Source organism: Ostrea edulis, chromosome 9, assembly GCF_947568905.1.
Source record: "Ostrea edulis chromosome 9, xbOstEdul1.1, whole genome shotgun sequence".
Lineage (NCBI taxonomy): Eukaryota > Metazoa > Mollusca > Bivalvia > Ostreida > Ostreidae > Ostrea > Ostrea edulis.
The window spans coordinates 21,242,240-21,264,862 of NC_079172.1; the positions used below are offsets into that span (position 1 = coordinate 21,242,240).

Sequence of the window (22,623 nt, forward strand, 5' to 3'; positions counted from 1 at the left end):
AAAATTGTGATCCCCTACTGTGGCCCCATCTTACCCCCGGGAACCATGATTTTTACAAACTTCAATCTGCACTAAGTTTTTGTGCAAATGTAAACTTCTTTAGCCCAATGGTTCTTAAGTGCATGAAATTTTTTAAAGACCCCCCCCCCTATTTATTACATGTAGTTATGTAAATCTTTGATCCCCTGTTGGGGCCCCAGCCTAACCCCAGTGGTTTTTAATTTGAGGAGAAGATTTTTCAATATTTTCCCTTTATATTTGTATGCAGAACCTTGATCCCCATATTGTCGCCTCATCTTACTCCCGGGGTCATAATTTTGACAAACTTGAATCTGTACTATGTCAGAAAGCTTTCATATAAATTTCCACTCTCCTGGCGCAGTAACTTTTTAGAATTAATTTTTTTTTTTTTTTTTTTTTTTTTTTTTTTTTTTTTAGATTTTCCCTATATATTTGTGTGTAAAACTTTGATCCCCTACTGTGGCCCCATCCAAACCCGGGGCCGTGAATTCACCAAACTGGAATCTGCACTATGTCAGGAAGCTTTCATGTAAATTTCAGCTTTTCTGGCCCAGTGGTTCTTAAGAAGAAGATTTTTAAATTACCCTCACACTATTTTTGCATTTTTGTGATTATCTCCCCTTTGAAGGGGGCATGACCTTTCATTTGAAGAAACTTGAAAGCACTTCACCCAAGGATGCTTTTGGCCAAGTTTGTTTATAATTGGCCCAATGGTTCTGGAGAAGAAGTCGAAAATGTAAAAAGTTTACAGACGGGCAGACAGACGACGGACAATAGGCGATCAGAACAGCTCACTTGAACTTTCAACTCAGGTGAACTAAAATATTAAAAGTATCAATGTACACAATATAGGAAAGATGATTTCCGAATTTGCTGCTGACACTTTACTTATCTATGATGGCAGTAAAGAAAAAGGGAAAATCTGAAACAATTTTCAGAATTAAATGTCTTTATATTGGTTTTGACAAAATCCATATACCGTAGCATGGATTGGATCCAAAAGATTTACTACTGAAATTTTACTGCCTAACTACAGGCTGAAGTTGGGTACTCCTAGATTAACTCTACTAGGAATACATTTTGACATGGAACTAGAGAAAAATGATACAGCTTAACTATGAACCAAGATGTGTACAGATTAAACCCATTGAGAGAAAACGTCTTTAATTCCCATAGGAAATTATGAAGACATTAACTTTACTCTTATTAAACCATATCTTGATGCCAATCCAAAAACCCACTGAATTCTACTGTAAAGATTTAGAAAAATCCTTTTATTTTTTTCTTTCATATGGAATAATTCGAAACAAAATGGAGTGTGCTTTTGGAGGTGGACGATAGGGAATGTAAAATAATCCTCAAAATATCCTTCGAGTGACAAAAGACTGTAAACTCCACCGGCGTCAGTACAGAATTATAAACAAAATTTTAGCTACAGATTGATTGTTATTCAAAATAAAAAGAAATAGATTCTGAATATTGCAACTTTTGGCATTCTGAGAAGGAAACAATATAATTTATTATATGATTGAATAATTCCTAGCTCTCTAATTGGCTGAGATCCAACAATGTAGAAATCATACTACATTATGTTTACCTGCACGTGACCTTCCGGGTGAACATAAGGAATTATTTTTTCCACAAAGGACCAAAAATAGACCTTCCAGGTGAACATAAGGAATTATTTTTTCCATATAGGATCAAAAATAGGTCGTTGAAACTTACAATTAGAGCAAAGAACAATCTTGAAGGGTTTTTAAATCATTTAATCATATAATAAAACAACTATTGCTGTTTTTGAGGTCAATACGATGATTTAGCCACCTTCGAAGTACAATATTCACCTCGCCCTTCGGGCTCGGTGAATATTGTACTCCTCAGGTGTCTAAATCACAGTATTGACTAAAAAAACCAGCAATAATTGTATAGTATTTGATGGGAATGTGATTGTCTACAATGTAAAACTTATACGGTACCAATTTTGATGCACCAGATGCGCATTTCGACAAATAATGTCTACAACTATTTCTACTAGAATTTGAACAACTTTTGAAAGATAAGACTGAGTGAAAGATAGCAATCTAAACTTGTCACCTACAATATCACAAATGAGATTTTGTTATATATATATATCTCACATAAACTCAAACTCGATCTGTAACTCATCAATATACACCTGCATACAAAAAAAAAATCATTTCAACATTTTAAGGCATTTACAAAAAAGCCCGGGAAACTGGGTGTGGTAGGACGGATAAGGGTAAAACTATATGTCCGGACAACTTTGTGGCTGGGGCATGATTAAGAGTAGGGCAAACACGGACCCCTGGACACACCAGAGGCGGGATCAGGTGCCTAAGAGGAGTAAGCATCCCCTGTCGACCGGTCACACCCGCCGTGAGTCCTATATCTTGATCAGGTAAACGGAGTAATCCGTACTCAAAATCAGTATGCAAAGGACGGCCTTAATTGGTATGAAACATATCAAACAGCATTTGACCCAATGATAGGTTGTATTGGCAAACTAGATCGTTATAACGACCATATAATTTGCGATATGCTGACTTTAAACGAGATTGTTGAAACCCCTGTACCATCAACGCTAGATAGTGATACTATTGATCGCCTGTACTCTGTTTAGGGTTTGTGAAAAATGTGGAGGATCTCAAACCCTTGACCTAGGAAGATGAACACATGAAACCACAAACATCAAATATGTGTTGCTACTATATCTTGTGATGTATATTCTATAACTTATGATGTATATTCTATAATATTGTGATGTATGTTCAATATCTTGTGATGTACATTTGTATATTCAAGGTATTGTGATGCATACTTGATAATCTTGTGATGTATATTCAGTATCTTATGATGTATATTCAATATCTTATGATTCATATTCGATAATCTTGTGATGTATATTCAATATATTGTGATGTATATTCTATATCTTGTGATGTATGTTCAATATCTTGTGATATATGTTCAATATCTTGTGATATATATTCAATATATTGTGATGTATATTCAATATCTTTTAATGTATGTTCAATATCTTGTGATGTATATTCTATAATCTTGTGATGTGTGTTCAATATCTTTCTAGCGATGTATATTCAATATCGTGTGATCACAAGATTATAGAATATACATCACAAGATATAAAATACACGTCACAAGATATAGAATATACATCACAAGATATCGAATACACATCACAAGATATAAAATATACATCATAAGATATTGAACATACATCACAAGATATTGAACATACATCACAAGATATTGAACATACATCACAAGATATTGAATACACATCACAAGATATTGAACATACATCACAAGATATTGAACACACATCACAAGATTATCGAACATACATCACAAGATATTGAACATACATCACAAGATATTGAACACACATCACAAGATTATCGAACATACATCACAAGATATTGAACATACATCACAAGATATTGAACATGCATCACAAGATTATCGAACATACTCAGTACATCTCAAGATATTGAACATATATCACAAGATATTGAACATACATCACAAGATATTGAACATACATCACAAGATATTGAACATACATCACAAGATATCGAATACACATCACAAGATATAAAATACACATCACAAGATATTGAACATACATCACAAGATATCGAACATACATCACAAGATATTGAACATACATCACAAGATATCGAACATACATCACAAGATATTGAACATACATCACAAGATATTGAACACACATCACAAGATATTGAACATACATCACAAGATATCGAATATACATCACAAGATATTGAACACACATCACAAGATATCGAACATACATCACAAGATATTGAACATACATCACAAGATATCGAACATACATCACAAGATATCGAACATACATCACAAGATATCGAACATACATCACAAGATATTGAACATACATCACAAGATATCGAACATACATCACAAGATATCGAACATACATCACAAGATATCGAACATACATCACAAGATATCGATCATACATCACAAGATATTGAACATACATCACAAGATATCGAATATACATCACAAGATATCGAATATACATCACAAGATATCGAATATACATCACAAGATATCGAATATACATCACAAGATATCGAACATACATCACAAGATATCGAATATACATCACAAGATATCGAACATACATCACAAGATATTGAATACACATCACAAGATATTGAACATACATCACAAGATATTGAACATACATCACAAGATATTGAACACACATCACAAGATATTGAACATACATCACAAGATATCGAACATACATCACAAGATATCGAATATACATCACAAGATATCGAATATACATCACAAGATATTGAACATACATCACAAGATATTGAACATACATCACAAGATATCGAATATACATCACAAGATATCGAATACACATCACAAGATATCGAATATACATCACAAGCTATCGAACATACATAACAAGATATTGAACATACATCACAAGATATCGAATATACATCACAAGATATCGAATACACATCACAAGATATCGAATATACATCACAAGATATTGAATACACATCACAAGATATTGAACATACATCACAAGATATTGAACATACATCACAAGATATTGAACATACATCACAAGATATTGAACATACATCTCAAGATATTGAACATACATCACAAGATATCGAATATACATCACAAGATATTGAACATACATCACAAGATATTGAATATACATCACAAGATATTGAACATACATCACAAGATATTGAACATACATCACAAGATATTGAACATACATCACAAGATATTGAACATACATCTCAAGATATTGAACATACATCACAAGATATCGAATATACATCACAAGATATTGAACATACATCACAAGATATTGAATATACATCACAAGATATCGAATATAACAACGTTTAACACGCCATACATGCAGGATTTACGAACATAAAATATCTTCCCAAACCACGCGTTGGAACATGCAATAATTTTTCAATTCACGCACTCGAACATACAAACTTTCTTAAATTAAGAACGTTTTTACTTTACGAAAATAATTTCTTTCACAAAAAGACGGAATTTGACGAACTTTTATTTCAGGAACGAAGTATTATTCAACAAAAATAGGAAAACAATTAAAGCAGATAAGGAAGGAAAACGGCAAACAGGAATGTAACTAAACGAATGCGGTAAGACACTTTAAATGAGTCGTATGAAATGAAGTCGCATCATTCATGAAAAAAAATAACCAAAAGAAAAAATTAAAATGCTTGGAATTTATCGTGTCTGGAGTTAATTGTCTGTGGCTTTGTTAATTGTAGATTATATGTAGATTATATAAATAGTCTTCTGGGAATGGATTGTGTAGTAAAAGCACTCAATCGGTAGGTAACGCAGAAGAACAGCTCGTCCATAAATCTCTTTACAACGGCTTATCTGATATTAAACTCCTCGCCCCTTTTTAATGTTTTTGGACAAGAACGAGGTACACAAAGATAATTATGTATGCATATGGAATTATAAATTCACTACGACAAGATCGGATACACGAACCTATTCACAATATAATTTTATATTTATTCCTACATTATTTTCATACATTTTTACATGTTGCAAAAAGATTTCGTTTTTCATACATCCATGAAAATTCATCACGACATATTTAAAACAGTGACAAATGGCACATTTAAAGCGGTGAAAATTGACACATTTAAACGAGTGATGATTACCATGTCCGTGGTAGAGTCCACGAAGTATTGTTCATGCACTGACATGAGCCTGGATGTGTATCATGACGTCATAATACTGTTACCGGTGGATCAACTCACTGGACAAATAGGACGATGTATAACGAATGTACACATCACGATGTATAACGATTGTTCATACATGTATCACGATGTATAAGGACTGTATAAATCCCGATGTATAACGAGTGTACAAATCACGATGTACATCGAATGTATACATCACGATGCATAACGAATGTAAAGTCACGATGTATAACGATTGTTCATACATGTATCACGATCAATCGGATCGGTATCACAATGTATAAGGACTGTATAAATCCCGATGAATAACGAGTGTACAAATCACGATGTATAACGAATGTACAAATCACGATGTATAACGAATGTACACATCACGATGTATGGCGACTGTCCAAATTACGATGTATAACGACTGTAGAATTCACGATTGAATGTATATTGTTTAATGTCCCACTCGAGAATTTTTCACTCATATGGAGACGTCACCATTGCCGGCGAAAGCTGCATAATTTTGGTCTATGCTCAGCGCTTTGAGCAGGGAGGTATCTTTATCGTGTCACACCTGCTGTGACAAGGGACCTCGGTTTTTGCGATATCATCCAAAGGACCACCCCATTTAATCGCCTCTTACGACAAGCAAGGGGTACTGAGGACCTACTCTAACGCGGATCCCCGCGGGATCACGAGGTATCACGAATGTACACATCACGATATATAACGAATACATGTACATGTATACTGTCATTTGTGGGCCATGCACGGTATATGTAATAATAAAGATTAATTTTAATTACGAATGGGAGGTCTGTTTCTTGAAGAATACCTTTCACAAAAATCATCCAATTGAACCATACAAACACACATTTAATTTACATCAATCGGCAGCGTTGTTATTCGCAATCTTTAGCCCCTTCCCCCCACACAGATCAATTTGAATCGATGAATAACTGAAATTCATTGCCAATTAAATCTTTTCCAATTCATCAAAATATGCGAAGGTCCCTTACAGAAAAATAGAACTGTATCTTAATATATCTAAAATAGAAAAAAAAAAAACAACTCCCAATAGCTTAAACCTCATATTGCGGCCTATTCAATCATCATGAACTTCCTTTTACACATTGTTTCAGAACAATTGATGAATGACAAATAAGCATTTACAAGAAACATACACATTTGCATATCTATTTACAAGCGTGCAAATTGCACCTAATACCACGAAGTTCGTGGTATTGCGGGGGAATCGAATATTATACATGTAACGAACGGAAACTAATTCATAAATTATGTCCTGGCGATATACTTTTTGTCTACTCGAAAAAAAAAAAAAAAAAAAAAAAACCAACAAAGATATACCAAAACAACCAAGCAAAACAAAACATGAAACAAACAAGAAAAAAAAAATCAAAACTAAAAAGAAAAAAAAAAAAAAAAAACCCTTCCACGCTCAAAAAAAAGAAGAAAGAAAAAAAAAATCCCCAAAAGTTGAGTGGGTTAGAAGGGACCCCAAAACTTGACGATTTAGTATAAGAAACTCGAAAGTACCAAACATCCAGTACACAATGCACTTCGTTTTCCATTTTTTATCGTCCTCATTAACGAGGCAATGAATTACCATTGTTTTACGTTGATTATTATATTCAAATGTAAAACTGTGAATACGCCCTTATGGTTGAATTTTAAATGCTTCTGTCATTGTAGGCTTGACATGATCTAAATTACTTTATATTTTTCGACACGTCTGTCAGCCATTCACAACGCGAGAGACACATCAAGTCTCTAACAGCCTGTTGTCAGAATCAGACTTCTCAGGAATCGGACCGGACTCCAGACCAACATGAACTGTTTAGCGCTGGTTGTTTTGTTCTGTGGATTTTTATCACATTCGCACGGACAAACAGGCGGACAAGGTAACTGCGTGGACATATTTTTATGAATAACGTTGAGAAAATATTAAATCAATTGGCAATTTTTTTTTTTGGATATAATTTTGCAATTATTTCTTTAAAAATCGCAACAATCTTATGACATAAATATAATAGATATTATTATTTCCAAAATATTGAATATATTCCACAATCTCATCGCTAGTATTATTTATTATTATTAATTTTTCAAACTAACAGACCTCATGCATCATCAGTGTTAACCACATTCTCAAATGTTTTTAAAGAGCTTGTTGTTTAAAACCACATATTCCTCTTACTTTTTATCTTCGCAGTGACCATTTTTATACGGAAACGAATTAGATTAACGATACTGAGCTTAAGGAATTTCGGCTTCTTAACAATCAGCTCTATCTCGTCCTTGCTTTAATTTTCTAGTTATACACTAATATTAAATGAAATTCTCAATTTATGATTCAGAGGGAAAATCATCTTTAATGTAAAATATTTCTAATCATCATGGATTTGACTTAATCTTATACAGAACATTACAGATTAATTGGTGCAGTATCGTTATACACTAACCACTGTCAATTTAGAGTACTAAAAAGTACAGAAAGAAACTTATTGCAAAGAATTAGAAGCTTACGCCACGTAAATCATGCATACAAAGTTCAATTTTCATATCTTGACTGTCACCACGATCAATAAGCCTGGAATATCATTATATAAACAAAACCTACAGGAAACATAAGTATACAACAGTCTATACGAAGTCCTCCAAAATGTACAAGTATGACAACAAGAATGGGGATAACCTCATAAAGAATACAAAGTCAAGAGTTAAGCAAACACCAGAGGTGGGATCACGTGCCTAGGAGGGGAAACCACCCCCTGTTGACCGGTCTTGCCCGGTCAAGCATTCGACCTAATGACATGTTGTATTTACAAATTAGATCATTTTAAAGACCACAGAATTTGTGAAATGCTGACTTTAAACCCCTCTAACATACACTTATTTTATATAGCTTGCATCTGTTTAAAAAGTGATCATACGCAGATAATGCTCCTGCGTATCGAATCAGTTGAAAGATGTAAACACCATATATAAAGGATAATGACATTTTGCTACTTAGATATGGAAAGTTAAAGATGGAGAAACTGAGATCATCCCATTAATTTGTTAGTTTGCCGTTGATAATATGTTCTCGATTAAACATCCAACTATGAAGCCGAAACTTCCACAAAACGTTGTCGATGTATCTAAATGTGGAGTATGTATCTTTTTAATACTATACACTTTTGCGCAGTGCAATCTGTAAATTTATGGGCTTTCTAACGTCATGCTTTGTAGCACACGAGTCATCAACTTTATGTAAATCACATCATTTTGTTTACAACCTGATTCAGAAAACGCTTTGTATGTTAATTATAATTATTTCAGAAGTTGCTCTGAAAACTGTATTTGATTTGCGAAAACGTGTTTATATATACGGTTGTGAAATTACGGTATCAAATTAATGTCATTGGATCTGACTGAAAAATTCATCTTTGATAAACAACATGTATAATCTTAATAGGTTTTCCATCCTCATATTCAGAAAAATGGAAATCTACAGAACTGTAAAGATATATGAGTGGCGAAGACAGTGAATAACTAATTAAGGCCATGCGCGACCTTTCTGCCATTTCTGTCTGAACCTAGTTTTTCCACCTCCTCCATATGAAGAGTTCCTGTATGATTTCCGAAATAGGTTTAAATCTATCTTTATTGTTCTTCAAATCGCTACTTCAAAGTGATACGAGTTCGATTATTCAAAAGAATTTTCTCCTTCCTTGCTACAACAACTTAACAATGTAACCGGGAGGTCGTGAGTTCGAGCCCCGCTCGTGCCATGGCTGCGTCAAACCTAAGACGTATAGGTAGTGATTGCTCCTTCGTCAAACGTTCGGCATTTAGAAGTGAGAATCACGGGTCATTCGGATATGATCTTAGAAACGGAGGTCCCGTGTCGCGGCTGGCGTTGGCACGATAAAGAACCCTCACTGCTACGTCCCTGAGCGCTAAGCATAGGTGTAAAGTTGTGGTGCTTCACCTACAGCTGGTGACGTCTTAATTCGAGTGAAAATCTTTCGAAGGGACCTAAAACAAACAAACAATATTTTTAAATTATTTACTGAATATAAACTATCAGAATTTGGTTTTTTTTTATGAGAACTAATTGCAAGTACGAAGATATTGAATCAAGCATAGCAAGGAAATCATCATAATACCCCCGCTACAAGTCTAGGGTTCATTGTGGACTTTTGCAAAAGAACGAGTAATGACAAGTGCAACATTACCGACCCAAATGGAGGAGAGCTGGAGACGTAATGCATAAAAGATATATTCAAATTCTTGGCCACAATACCATTTAGTGACTTGCAGCATAATTAATTAATAGACGCCAGATTATCGTTCGGATGATTACAACAGCGCTACACTTTATGCCGTCATTAGATATTCCAACATGCAACATATTTTATGGAATTTCGACAGGCTCTGACATACCTAGATAGATCTTATTTCGACAGGCTTTGACAGACCTAGATAGATCTAAATTGACGAATCGGCGCACCTGTCTCGGGTTCGATAGATATATTGCATTTCTCGGGAAACGATTTAATTTAAATTGGCTAATTATGAATTACAAATTATTAATGTAGAGGTTTCAATTAATCACTTTCATTGCGGTCTAATAACGCCTGTCACGTTTTACGGTACATCAATAGTTTTGTCAAAATAATTTCAGAGTTTAAGAATTTAACTGTCGGCCATGTTTTGTCCACCATGTTTGCATTGAATTTTGAATTTATTTGCAAACTGTTGATGAGATTAGACAGAGTTTTGAAACAAATACAGGTACATGTTAAATTGCTTGAAGAAAGCTGAATTACTTCTAAAGACATAGGATACCCCCTACTAACAATACGAAGTACAACACCACCAACACTAATAACAACTACAAAAACACCACCACCATAAACATTACCCACATCATTAACAACAATAACATCACCACCACCACTAACACCACCACCACTAACACCACCAACTACAACAACACCACCACCACTAACACCACCAACTAAAACACCACCACCACTAACACCACCAACTACAACACCACCAACTACAACACCACCACCACCACTAACACCACCAACTACAACACCACCACCACTAACACCACCAACTACAACACCACCACCACTAACACCACCAACTACAACACCACCACCACTAACACCACCAACTACAACACCACCACCACCACTAACTACACCACCACCACCACTAACACAACCACCAACTTCAACACCACCAACTACAACAACACCACCACCACCACCACCAACTACAACACCACCACCACTAACACCACCAACTACAACACCACCACCACTAACACCACCAACTACAACACCACCACCACTAACACAAACTACAACAACAACACCACATCACCACAAACAAAACCAACTACAACATCACCACCACTACTAAGAACAACAACTTTAACAACACACCATCATCACCACCAAGAACACAACTACAACACGACCGGTCGCGGTAGCTCAGTGGTAGAGTGTAATCGGGAGGTCGCGGTAGCTCAGTGGTAGAGTGTAATCGGGAGGTCGTGGGTTCGATCCATGCTCGTGCCATGACCGCGTCAAACGTAAGATGTAAATATAAGTAGTGAATGCACCTTTGCCAAAAACTTAGATTCTCGGGTCTTTCGAATATGACCTTAAAACGCCGTAAGCGCTACGCATAGGTCTAAATTTGTGGTACTTCACCTACAGCTGTGAATAAAAAAAACTCAACGGGACGTAAATCAAACAACCAAGCAACCACTACCACTTCTAACAAAAGCTATACACACCACCACAAACAACAACCACAAGTATACAACCACTACCACTTCTAACAACATCTATACACACCACCACAAACAACACCCACAAGCATACAACCACTACCACTTCTAACAACATCTATAAATCACACCACCACAAACAACACCCACAAGTATACAACCACTACCACTTCTAACAACATCTATAAATCACACCACCACAAACAACACCCACAAGCATACAACCACTACCACTTCTAACAACATCTATACACACCACCACAAACAACACCCACAAGTATACAACCACTACCACTTCTAACTACATCTATACACACCACCACAAACAACACCCACAAGCATACAACCACTACCACTTCTAACAACATCTATAAATCACACCACCACAAACAACACCCACAAGTATACAACCACTACCACTTCTAACAACATCTATAAATCACACCACCACAAACAACAACCACAAGTATACAACCACTACCACTTCTAACAACAGCTATACACACCACCACAAACAACAACCACAAGTATACAACCACTACCACTTCTAACAACATCTATACACACCACCACAAACAACAACCACAAGTATACAACCACTACCACTTCTAACAACATCTATACACACCACCACAAACAACAACCACAAGTATACAACCACTACCACTTCTAACAACATCTATAAATCACACCACCACAAACAACACCCACAAGTATACAACCACTACCACTTCTAACAACATCTATACACACCACCACAAACAACAACCACAAGTATACAACCACTACCACTTCTAACAACAGCTATAAAACACACCACCACAAACAACACCCACAAGCATACAACCACTACCACTTCTAACAACATCTATAAATCACACCACCACAAACAACACCCACAAGTATACAACCACTACCACTTCTAACAACATCTATAAATCACACCACCACAAACAACACCCACAAGTATACAACCACTACCACTTCTAACAACATCTATACACACCACCACAAACAACACCCACAAGTATACAACCACTACCACTTCTAACTACATCTATACACACCACCACAAACAACACCCACAAGCATACAACCACTACCACTTCTAACAACATCTATAAATCACACCACCACAAACAACACCCACAAGTATACAACCACTACCACTTCTAACAACATCTATAAATCACACCACCACAAACAACACCCACAAGTATACAACCACTACCACTTCTAACAACATCTATACACACCACCACAAACAACACCCACAAGTATACAACCACTACCACTTCTAACAACATCTATACACACCACCACAAACAACACCCACAAGTATACAACCACTACCACTTCTGACAACATCTATAAATCACACCACCACAAACAACACCCACACGCATATATTTCATGATGCAATGCTCCCCTGCATTCTTCACTACTGCAAAAGATATAATTCATATTATAACATAAACGCATGTACCAACGCTCATACACATCTATTTTTCTACCGAGCCCTTAAATTTAGCAGCGTAACACTGCAAGATATGAATCCCAGTTCAGTTTCGAGAAAGAAAAACACCTTGTTTAGCAATTACACAATATTTATGTTGTTTTAATTAGGATAGAAACATTTCATCATGCAAAACGTTCTAAATGTATTTAGTTATATAACATGTAGAGGAATTGCCAATGTCATCATATTCATTACATCAAGTTAACCAATTATCTGTTTCAGTGATCCTCATAAACGACAATTCAAATTTCAGCTTTTGCCAAGTCAGCAGAAATTTTCAAATGTTCGTTTTCACACCATCACTCAACATAACTGTTTCAGGGGCAGAAGGCACAGCAGACGTAGTTGTGCAAGTTCCAGCAAACACACTTTTCGACCTTGTTTGTCCCGTCCCATGGAATGTGGGAGACACAGTCACGTGGTATAAAAATGGCGATATTCTTACCAATGCCGCCTTTAGGCATTTGGTTATTTACGATAACTTTATCGGATTTCCAAGCATCAGCGAGTCTGATAATGGAACATACACATGTGCAGTCAATGAAGATCTCTCGACTGCCCACTCCACACTCATTAAGGTCATTAGCTCTGGAGTTCAACCTCCCGTTGAACCCAATCAAGGTAAAAGTGCACACAGGTGACAGCGCTTACTGGGAATGTTTTGAAAAGATAGGAAACATTTGTGTTGCTTGTATTTCTAGGCACTCTTCATAGACAGGATTTTCAGCATACACATAGATGGATTTCAAATAAAGTCTAAAATCAACCGATGACAACAAATCTTTATTACATGTATGTGATGTATGTTACTGTTTCAGCTCAATTAATACTCAGCTACCGTATAGCAGGTTTATGTTCAGATTTCGCGAATATGATTCATCATTTCGCGAAAACAATCAATAAAGCAGCATACCAAAAGATTGGATCTCGCGAAATTAACCTGCTATACTGACTTGAGTATGAAAGCAGAACTACTAGAACTAATTACCTAATACCTGTATTGGCTTACTAACACTACTAATGTAAAGAGAGCGGCCAACCACTGAATAAAAATCATTGTCTATTGCACATGTTTGTGCTTTCCATTTCAAAGTATACTGTTAGTAGTGGACGTAGATAATGGCACTAAAACAAAGCAACTGAATCATGGTATTAAATCACAGGCGTTCTATCTTTCAATTTTAAGGAACTATTGAAAGCATGGCAAGTGATCCTTCATTACTGTTGGAACCAAATCCGAGAGGAGGATTGTTACCGCCAGCACCAACTACTCCAAAACCAAAGAAGAAGAAGGCTCTCCTTCCTCTTGTGAACACTCGAAAAAAACAAAAGGTGCGTAAGGAACTCCCTAAGCCCCATACGGATATGGGATCTTCCCAACCACATATGGGATCAGCGGATCCACATGCTGGTCACTTAAGACAGGATCTACCCCCAACGACACTTAAACCGGAAGTACAACCAAGAAAAAACAATCAGCAATTTTCATTGGCAGGCTCGGAAATTGTTAAGGAGTGGCTTCCCTCTAACTTTAACGATCAGTTTCCTGGTTTAGATGCTAAGTCCATGCTTCCATCGGACTCTGCTGCACCATCCAAGTCAGTAAATCAGATATTCAGTTCTAACTTAGGATCCGTACAAGTTCCAGATTCGGGAAGAGGAAGCCAATCACAGGCGATGACCAACAAAGGAAGAACGATGGTAGAGTCACAGCCTCCGGTCAGTGAGATCGGGAGGATTGACCCAATGGCTAATGCTGGAGAACTTTTCCTGGACTCATTTTCCAACATCCCTGAGTTCGGAAACGCCATCGACTTGAAATCTACGCCAGACAGACAGGGTCAAATTCTTGATATAGCGACAGGCATAGTGCAAGGAAAAGATACCAACGTTATTCCTGATCGCGGGCCAATCGAGACAGAATACACATTTCTTCATGAAGCTCATTGCCGCACCAAGGCGCATACTACACCAACAGGAGAAATAGTCGATGCAAAATACGAAGAGTTTATCAATGGACATTGGATAGTAAGGTGGTGTGCCCCGGGTTCTGGTTATAACGCAACAACATGTGGGTGTGACACCATGATGTCAGGTAAGACTACCATAAACAATACTAGATAAGACTACCACAAACAATACTAGATAAAACTACCACAAACAATACTAAATAAAACTACCACAAACAATACAAGGTAAGACTACCACAAACAATACTAGATAAGACTACCACAAACAATACTAGATAAAACTACTACAAACAATACTAGATAAAACTACAACAAACAATACTAAATAAAACTACCACAAACAATACTAAATAAAACTACCACAAACAATACTAAATAAAATACCACAAACAATACTAGATAAAACTACCACAAACAATACTAGATAAAACTACCACAAACAATACCAGATAAAACTACCACAAACAATACTAAATAAAACTACCACAAACAATACTAGATAAAACTACCACAAACAATACCAGATAAAACTACCACAAACAATATCAGGTAAGACTACCGCAAACAATACTAGATAAAACTACCACAAACAATACTAGATAAAACTACCACAAACAATACTAAATAAAACTACCACAAACAATACTAAATAAAACTACCACAAACAATATCAGATAAAACTACCACAAACAATATCAGATAAAACTACCACAAACAATACTAGATAAAACTACCACAAACAATACTTGATAAAACTACCACAAACAATACTAAATAAAACTACCACAAACAATACAAGGTAAGACTACCACAAACAATACTAGATAAAACTACAACAAACAATACTAGATAAAACTACCACAAACAATATCAGATAAAACTACCAAACAATACTTGATAAAACTACCACAAACAATACTAAATAAAACTACCACAAACAATACCAGGTAAGACTACCACAAACAATACTAGATAAAACTACAACAAACAATACTAGATAAAACTACTACAAACAATACTAGATAAAACTACCACAAACAATACTAGATAAAACTACAACAAACAATACTAGATAAAACTACCACAAACAATACCAGATAAAACTACCACAAACAATATCAGATAAAACTACCACAAATAATACCAGATAAAACTACCACAAATAATACTAGATAAAACTACCACAAACAATACTAAATAAAACTACTACAAACAATACTAAATAAAGCTACCACAAACAATATCAGATAAAACTACCGCAAACAATACTAGATAAAACTACCACAAACAATACCAGATAAAACTACCACAAACAATACTAGATAAAACTACCACAAACAATACCAGGTAAGACTACCGCAAACAATACCAGGTACATGTAAGACTACCACAAACAATACTAGATAAAACTACCACAAACAATACTAGATAAAACTACCACAAACAATATCAGGTAAGACTACCGCAAACAATACCAGGTACATGTAAGAGTACCACAAACAATACTAGATAAAACTACCACAAACAATACTAGATAAAACTACCACAAACAATATCAGATAAAACTACCACAAACAATACCAGGTAAGACTACCGCAAACAATACCAGCAATCACCGTAATGATCTATCCTAATGCAAGAATATTTGCCTGTCGTTGAAAGATGATCTTCTCATTCTACTTCGGCGTCTTGCGACAAGACACTTCCTAATAATGCCGTATATAATAAAACGATTAGAAAAAGATGTCAATTCTCTTACGAAACCGTTCAGTATCAGATTGTCTTATACGCAATGCTCCTGTCACAATCAAAGTAATGTCATACATGTTCTGTTTTAGCTCTAGACCAAAGAGAACCTGGGAAATGTCTTCCGGTAATCAACCTTACCTTTAAAGAGAAATACAATGTCGCTGTGGAATCGGAGGGAGTCGACATTCACGACAGACAGGCCTTCTTAAATGGAAACAATCGCCTGAGAATTTGGACATTCATAAACTATGAATATACGGACAAGCTTCAGATCACTTTTAAATTCAAACCTAAGCCTGGTCCAAGATCCGAGCCATACACTCTTGTTAGCAACTGTGAAAGCAAACAAGAGCCGTCGTTTGGCATTGTCCTCAACACCTTCAAGGATGTCGTGACCTTCTTCCTCAAGACATATGGAACAGAAGGCGAACGATTTATGACGTTTGACATTGATGTAAGTATAAAACAAATTCGAAATAACCAAAGATATACAATAGTCTTATCTGTTTGGAAAGGGGGCACACATGTCAGTAGATGTTGAGAAATTGTGTGCAAGGTAAAACATCCATGGTTCCTAAAAGGATAACTCTCCATTTTCTAACAAAATATCAGCAACTCCAAATATAAACATATGGATATTTACATTGTCAGATAGCTTATCAGAAATTGAAACTGCAATTAATTATACGTAAATCAGTCCAATGAGAAGGTGAAGATAACTAACAGTGATTAATCTCATAACTCTTATAAGGAATGCAAAATGAAGAGTTGGTCAAACACGGATCCCTGGACATACCAGAGGTGAGATCAGCTCAGGGGTCCGTGTTTGCTTAACTCTTAATTTTGTATTCCTTATAGGGATCATTGATCGCTGTTCGTTATCTTCGCCTTTTTCACTGTATACCGAGACATTTTAGTCTTTGTTTTAATTTCGTCCTTATTCTGAAAGAGGGAATTCAACTTTTCTCATTTCCCTAATACTTTTGGAAATGTTTAAACGGAAATAAATCCTTATTCAGTTAAATTTCACTAACGTATTGTTATGAAGCAACCCGTGGCTAATGTCAATATGTCTGAGCGAAAATAAAACAGACGAAAATTTCCAGCATACAGTACCTGTCTCTGGCCACTGTTCTGTTGTCATACTATAAAGATCGTATCGAAACTACTCCTCATCAACATTTTAAGATGTCAAATTGTCTTTTGCAGCCGAATAGCTGGAACGATGTGTATTTTAGATACGATAACGGCACCATGATAGGACGGGTTAACGACGAAGTGAAACAGAAATCCATCTTTGGTAAGGTGTCCAATATTCATCTAATTGGAAAGGTGTTAATTCAGGTGTAAGCAGGTACTTAAGGTTTGGTGCTCGAGTATAATTGAAATAAAGGGAATCTACTTTGAGGGATAGACAAGGAGGATAACGTACCCGAGAGCCTGAGTCACCATCACAATAAACATAACCTCTAGCTACTTATTTTTGTTCCCACCCCACTCGCTTCCTTAGTTATAAATATTCAATATAAAAACGCAAAATCGAAATGAGGCACTCAGCATAAGACCACGTAGTGCAGTCAGAATGGTATAGCCCATATTGATATTTATCATGGTTAAACACAGTTTAACAGGGGCATACAATGTCTTCCAGTTATACTGAAGTCGCATATATTGAACTACCTGTTATATTGAATGAAAGATAAATCCGCAGTAATATTATTTATAAGTTCAACATTGGTTATATTGAACTTTTGTATATATTGAACAATTCAGGTGTTTGGTTGTATATTGTTTAACGTCCCTCTCGAGAATATGTCACTCATATGGAGACGTCACCATTGCCGGTGAAGGGCTGCAATATTTAGGTCTATGCTCGGCGCTTACTGTCTTTGAGCAGGGAGATATTTTTATCGTGCCACACCTGCTGTGACACGGACCTCGTTTTTTACGGTATTATCCGAAGGACCCCCGGTCCCATTTAGTCGCCTCCTACGACAAGCAAGGGGTATCGATCTATTCTAACCCGGATCTCCATGGGATCAATTCAGGTTGGTCCCCTGAATCGCAATATATCCGGAGTCAACTGTATATAGCTAGTAACGAACTACGCTGCCGTGCCGTGCTATATTTTCAGCTGAAATATTTTCTAAACTGTAGGTTAATTCTAATTATGAAAATAACGTTATAAATTATCTTTCTTTACAATATTGAAAATATATGCAACTACTGAAGTATTCAAATTATTGACCATACCTGTAAGAGCTTTTCTCATTCTTGAATTATGTTGACATGTGTGTTGTCTATTCACAGGAAAAATTCAGAACAGACCTGACGCGATTGTGTTTGGTAAATGCGAACGATACGGTAATTACAGAGGACAGCTTAAAGATGTGAGTATTATGTTCGTTTTGAATTTCTGTACATATTTGTAAATCTGACAATTACTTTTCATACATCATTACGACTTGAAAAATACAGTCGTTCATCGCTATTTCGAAGTTTTCAAGTTTAATATATTGGAAATTCGAAATATCCGATTTGTAACCTCCAGAGAATACATTATAGTTTTTATAATCATATGATTAATAGATTTCCTTTATGTAACATCAAAATATTTTCTTTTCAGATTGAAGTATACTCTAAATGTGTACCACCTCTTGAGAGGAAGGTGAAACAGTTATCAGGAGTTCTTCCTTGAAGTTTTTAAACTTTCAATTGATTGTAAAATCACGTGGTTAGGCAGCCTGTCTTTTATCTACTAGAAGAATAAGAAAAAAAGAAGAAGAGATGGGGAACCTATTCCGATCAGATATATAAAAAAAAAAGTTCTCGTGTGTTTCAAAACATGTTCCTCATAGTATTATTAATTGAAATGACAAGACTAAGAGACATTTACTGTCTCCGACAGATGGACTGTGAGCAGGATTTACTAATTAAACGGACAATTAAACTTTCATCATCTTTTACGCAGGTGTAATATGTTAATGTTTCCGTCACCGATTTAATGCCTGTATTGTGTATTTATACCTGTATTATAATGTACACTCTGAATTGCATCACAATCACCCCATTCTGTGCTTTATATCATTGTAACAATAATTTATCGTCATTTTACTTCTTCCATATCATTGTCTTAATTCTATGTATTTATGAATATCTCATTTGAATCAGAAGTTCAAAAAATGTAATTTGTTGCGGTTTTTACCTCAAGTAAAGGCTTGGAAAATTTATCTTAGTTTAGGTGTATTTGAGTGATGCCTGTTATATATTTATGAGACTTTAAAGTTGAAATATTTCAACACCAGTAGAAATCTGCGTGCCTGTAGAAATCCTGAGAGGAAACGTTTCACTGTTTTCAAAACTAAATAGACATTATTGCTGGATAGGTAGAGAAAGAGGCTTATGGTTTTGCGAAGCGGATTTAAGGGGGAATGACACACCCGAGAAATTGGATATGAATGAAAGTGGAGGATATGTATGCACAATAATATTTTTAATTTCAAAAGTGTCAAATTTACCTTATTTATATACAAAATGCAGTTTTAGTAGAAAATAATTTAAAAACAATAAAATCCCTGCTGGACTCAAACCACAGATTAACAGTGAACACTTTAACCTACTGAGCTACCACGCTAGGCAAGCGGATTTAAAAGGAATGTGATTTTATCGCCGATATTTGTATTCTTCAAACGGAAGTCAGCCATTATGATATTTTATTCCTCTTTTATAGAAAGGCACTAAGCCAGATTGAAACAAAAGCGTAGTCTAACAGGAGAAGAATATATAAAGGTTTTGGTTGATTGTATATGCTGTTTTGTGGCAATAATTTAGCCTGATATCAGCACATTAAAGGAGGAAAGATGGCAAGGACAGTGGACAAGTTTTTAAAAAGTTGAAAATTGAAAGCGATTTTTATTTCCTGGCTTTATTACAATCTACACATTATCAACTACAGTCTTATGCCAATGTACGCGTAATCCACGGGTATATGTTCCATTCCGCTACGAGCAGGAACCATGTCATATGTTGCAAACTTTTATAAACTCGACCACTGCTTACAATCTTGCTTTCAGTGACAATTTTACACGTATAATATCAATGTCAATCTCACACTATAATATCAACGACAATTTTACACGCATGATATCAATGATTATCTTACATATATCATGAAAGGTGAAGATAACGAACAACGATAAATCTCACAACTCCTATAAGAAATACAAAATACAGAGTTGAGCAAACATGGACCCTGGGACACACAAGAGACGGTCAGGAGAAGCAACACCCCCCAACCCCCCCTCGACCTTCCACAACTGCCGCGAGCCCCACACCAGAGTGATCTGTAGTCGAAATCAGTGTGTCAAGAACGACTTAACAATCAGATGACGTCAGCTTCCCTATCGTTAACTTGCCGTATTTATGTAGCAGTATTCCATTTAAACTGGTTCCCCGCTGATTGGTGCTACACACAAACCCGTAGAGAAGCAAGATCAACAGGGAACCAGTTTAAATTCCATTGTCACCTTATGTGATTTTTATGTCTCCCAACTCCTTTGATACACAAGAGCTTGTTCTGAGTTTCAGCAATTTTAAAATCAAAGCAGGCTACTGACAAATAAGTTGATGTTATCGGGACTTCAACAGTCTCGTTTAAAGATAGCTTTTCGCAACTTCTATGGTCGATATAATGATATAATTTATGAATATAAATTCGTTAGGCTGAATGCTATTTGACCTGTTTCGTACCAATTGTTAGACCGTTATTTATATACTGATTTTGACTACAGAATACTGTTTGCCTGATGGAGATAGAGGGCGCACGATAGAGGGATCACGATACACGACTTACGGCGGTTGTGACCGGTCTACAGAGGAAGCTTACTCCTCCTAGTTCCCTTATCTAACTTCTGGGGGTCTGTGTTTGCCTTTTAATATTGCAATCTTTATATGAGATTGATCACTGTTCATTATCTACACTATTGATTGATACTTTTCTGAAATGTACAATTTATTATGATTGATATCACAGTTCTTCATGATATTGATTGCTCTCGAAGAGTAATATAAATCGCTTACTTTCCGCTTTTTTAAATGTTCGTTAAACAAGTTTAAATCCTGTTTAATGAGGGATTAGCTGATATCCAACATTCGCTGTAATGTTTGCTCTTCGTGCTAGGGTGATTTATTCTCAAAATTAGAACACGTTTTTGATATAAAGGAACATTATAGTCCAAAGACAGCCTTGTGGTCTGTTACCGCCTGGGATTATGAGAAGTGGAAATCCTTTCCGTTTTTATAGAAAACAACAAACCATCTGAATTCTCTACTACCTCGTGAAAAAGGATGCATACAGACGGCGGTAAAAGTTTAAAGAGTGTTAAATGGCTACACATAGAATCTGGTGTAGGCAGCAAACCTGAGACGTATAATAGATGAAAGTATCGGCAAGAGGGCGTGGTTAAAACATGTAAATTGAGTTCATGTTTCATTAAATTTCGTACATAAAGTAAAATTTTTATTGGCTAACAAATTCATTAATTTACCAATTTTTTGTGGTTGTCATATTGATACTTCATCTGTTGTAGGTGAAGTATAAAAATGTACCACAAATTTAAACGTATGCTTATCGCTCAAGGTCAAAGCAATGAGGGTTCTTCAACGTGTCAACGCCTGTCGCGACACGGTAACTCCCGTTTTTACGGTCATATCCGAAAGTCACGT

At 35.8% G+C, this 22,623-nt stretch overlaps 1 protein-coding gene across 2 annotated transcripts; it reads left to right on the forward strand.

Moving 5' to 3' along the window:
- The first annotated feature begins 7,378 nt into the window (after window positions 1-7,378).
- Window positions 7,379-20,129, forward strand: LOC125658896 (asparagine-rich protein-like). 2 transcript variants are annotated; one of them, XM_048890337.2, is made up of 7 exons: window positions 7,379-7,765; window positions 13,502-13,801; window positions 14,367-15,275; window positions 16,989-17,353; window positions 18,109-18,199; window positions 19,210-19,289; window positions 19,526-20,129. In XM_048890337.2, the coding sequence occupies exons 1-7, from the start codon at window positions 7,693-7,695 to the stop codon at window positions 19,595-19,597; spliced, it is 1,890 nt and encodes a 629-aa protein (XP_048746294.1). In that variant the 5' UTR covers window positions 7,379-7,692; the 3' UTR covers window positions 19,598-20,129. The 2 variants fall into 2 exon arrangements, with proteins under 2 accessions (XP_048746294.1, XP_048746295.1); XM_048890338.2 differs by lacking the exon at window positions 13,502-13,801 and having other exon boundaries at window positions 7,549-7,765.
- The last annotated feature ends 2,494 nt before the right edge of the window (window positions 20,130-22,623 follow it).

Coding starts and splice junctions, on each gene's coding strand:
- LOC125658896 (XM_048890337.2), top strand. CDS start 7,693: ATGAACTGTTTAGCGCTGGTTGTTTTGTTCTGTGGATTTTTATCACAT. Junction 13,802..14,366: donor TCCCGTTGAACCCAATCAAG/GTAAAAGTGCAC, acceptor TTCAATTTTAAG/GAACTATTGAAAGCATGGCA. Junction 18,200..19,209: donor GAAACAGAAATCCATCTTTG/GTAAGGTGTCCA, acceptor GTCTATTCACAG/GAAAAATTCAGAACAGACCT.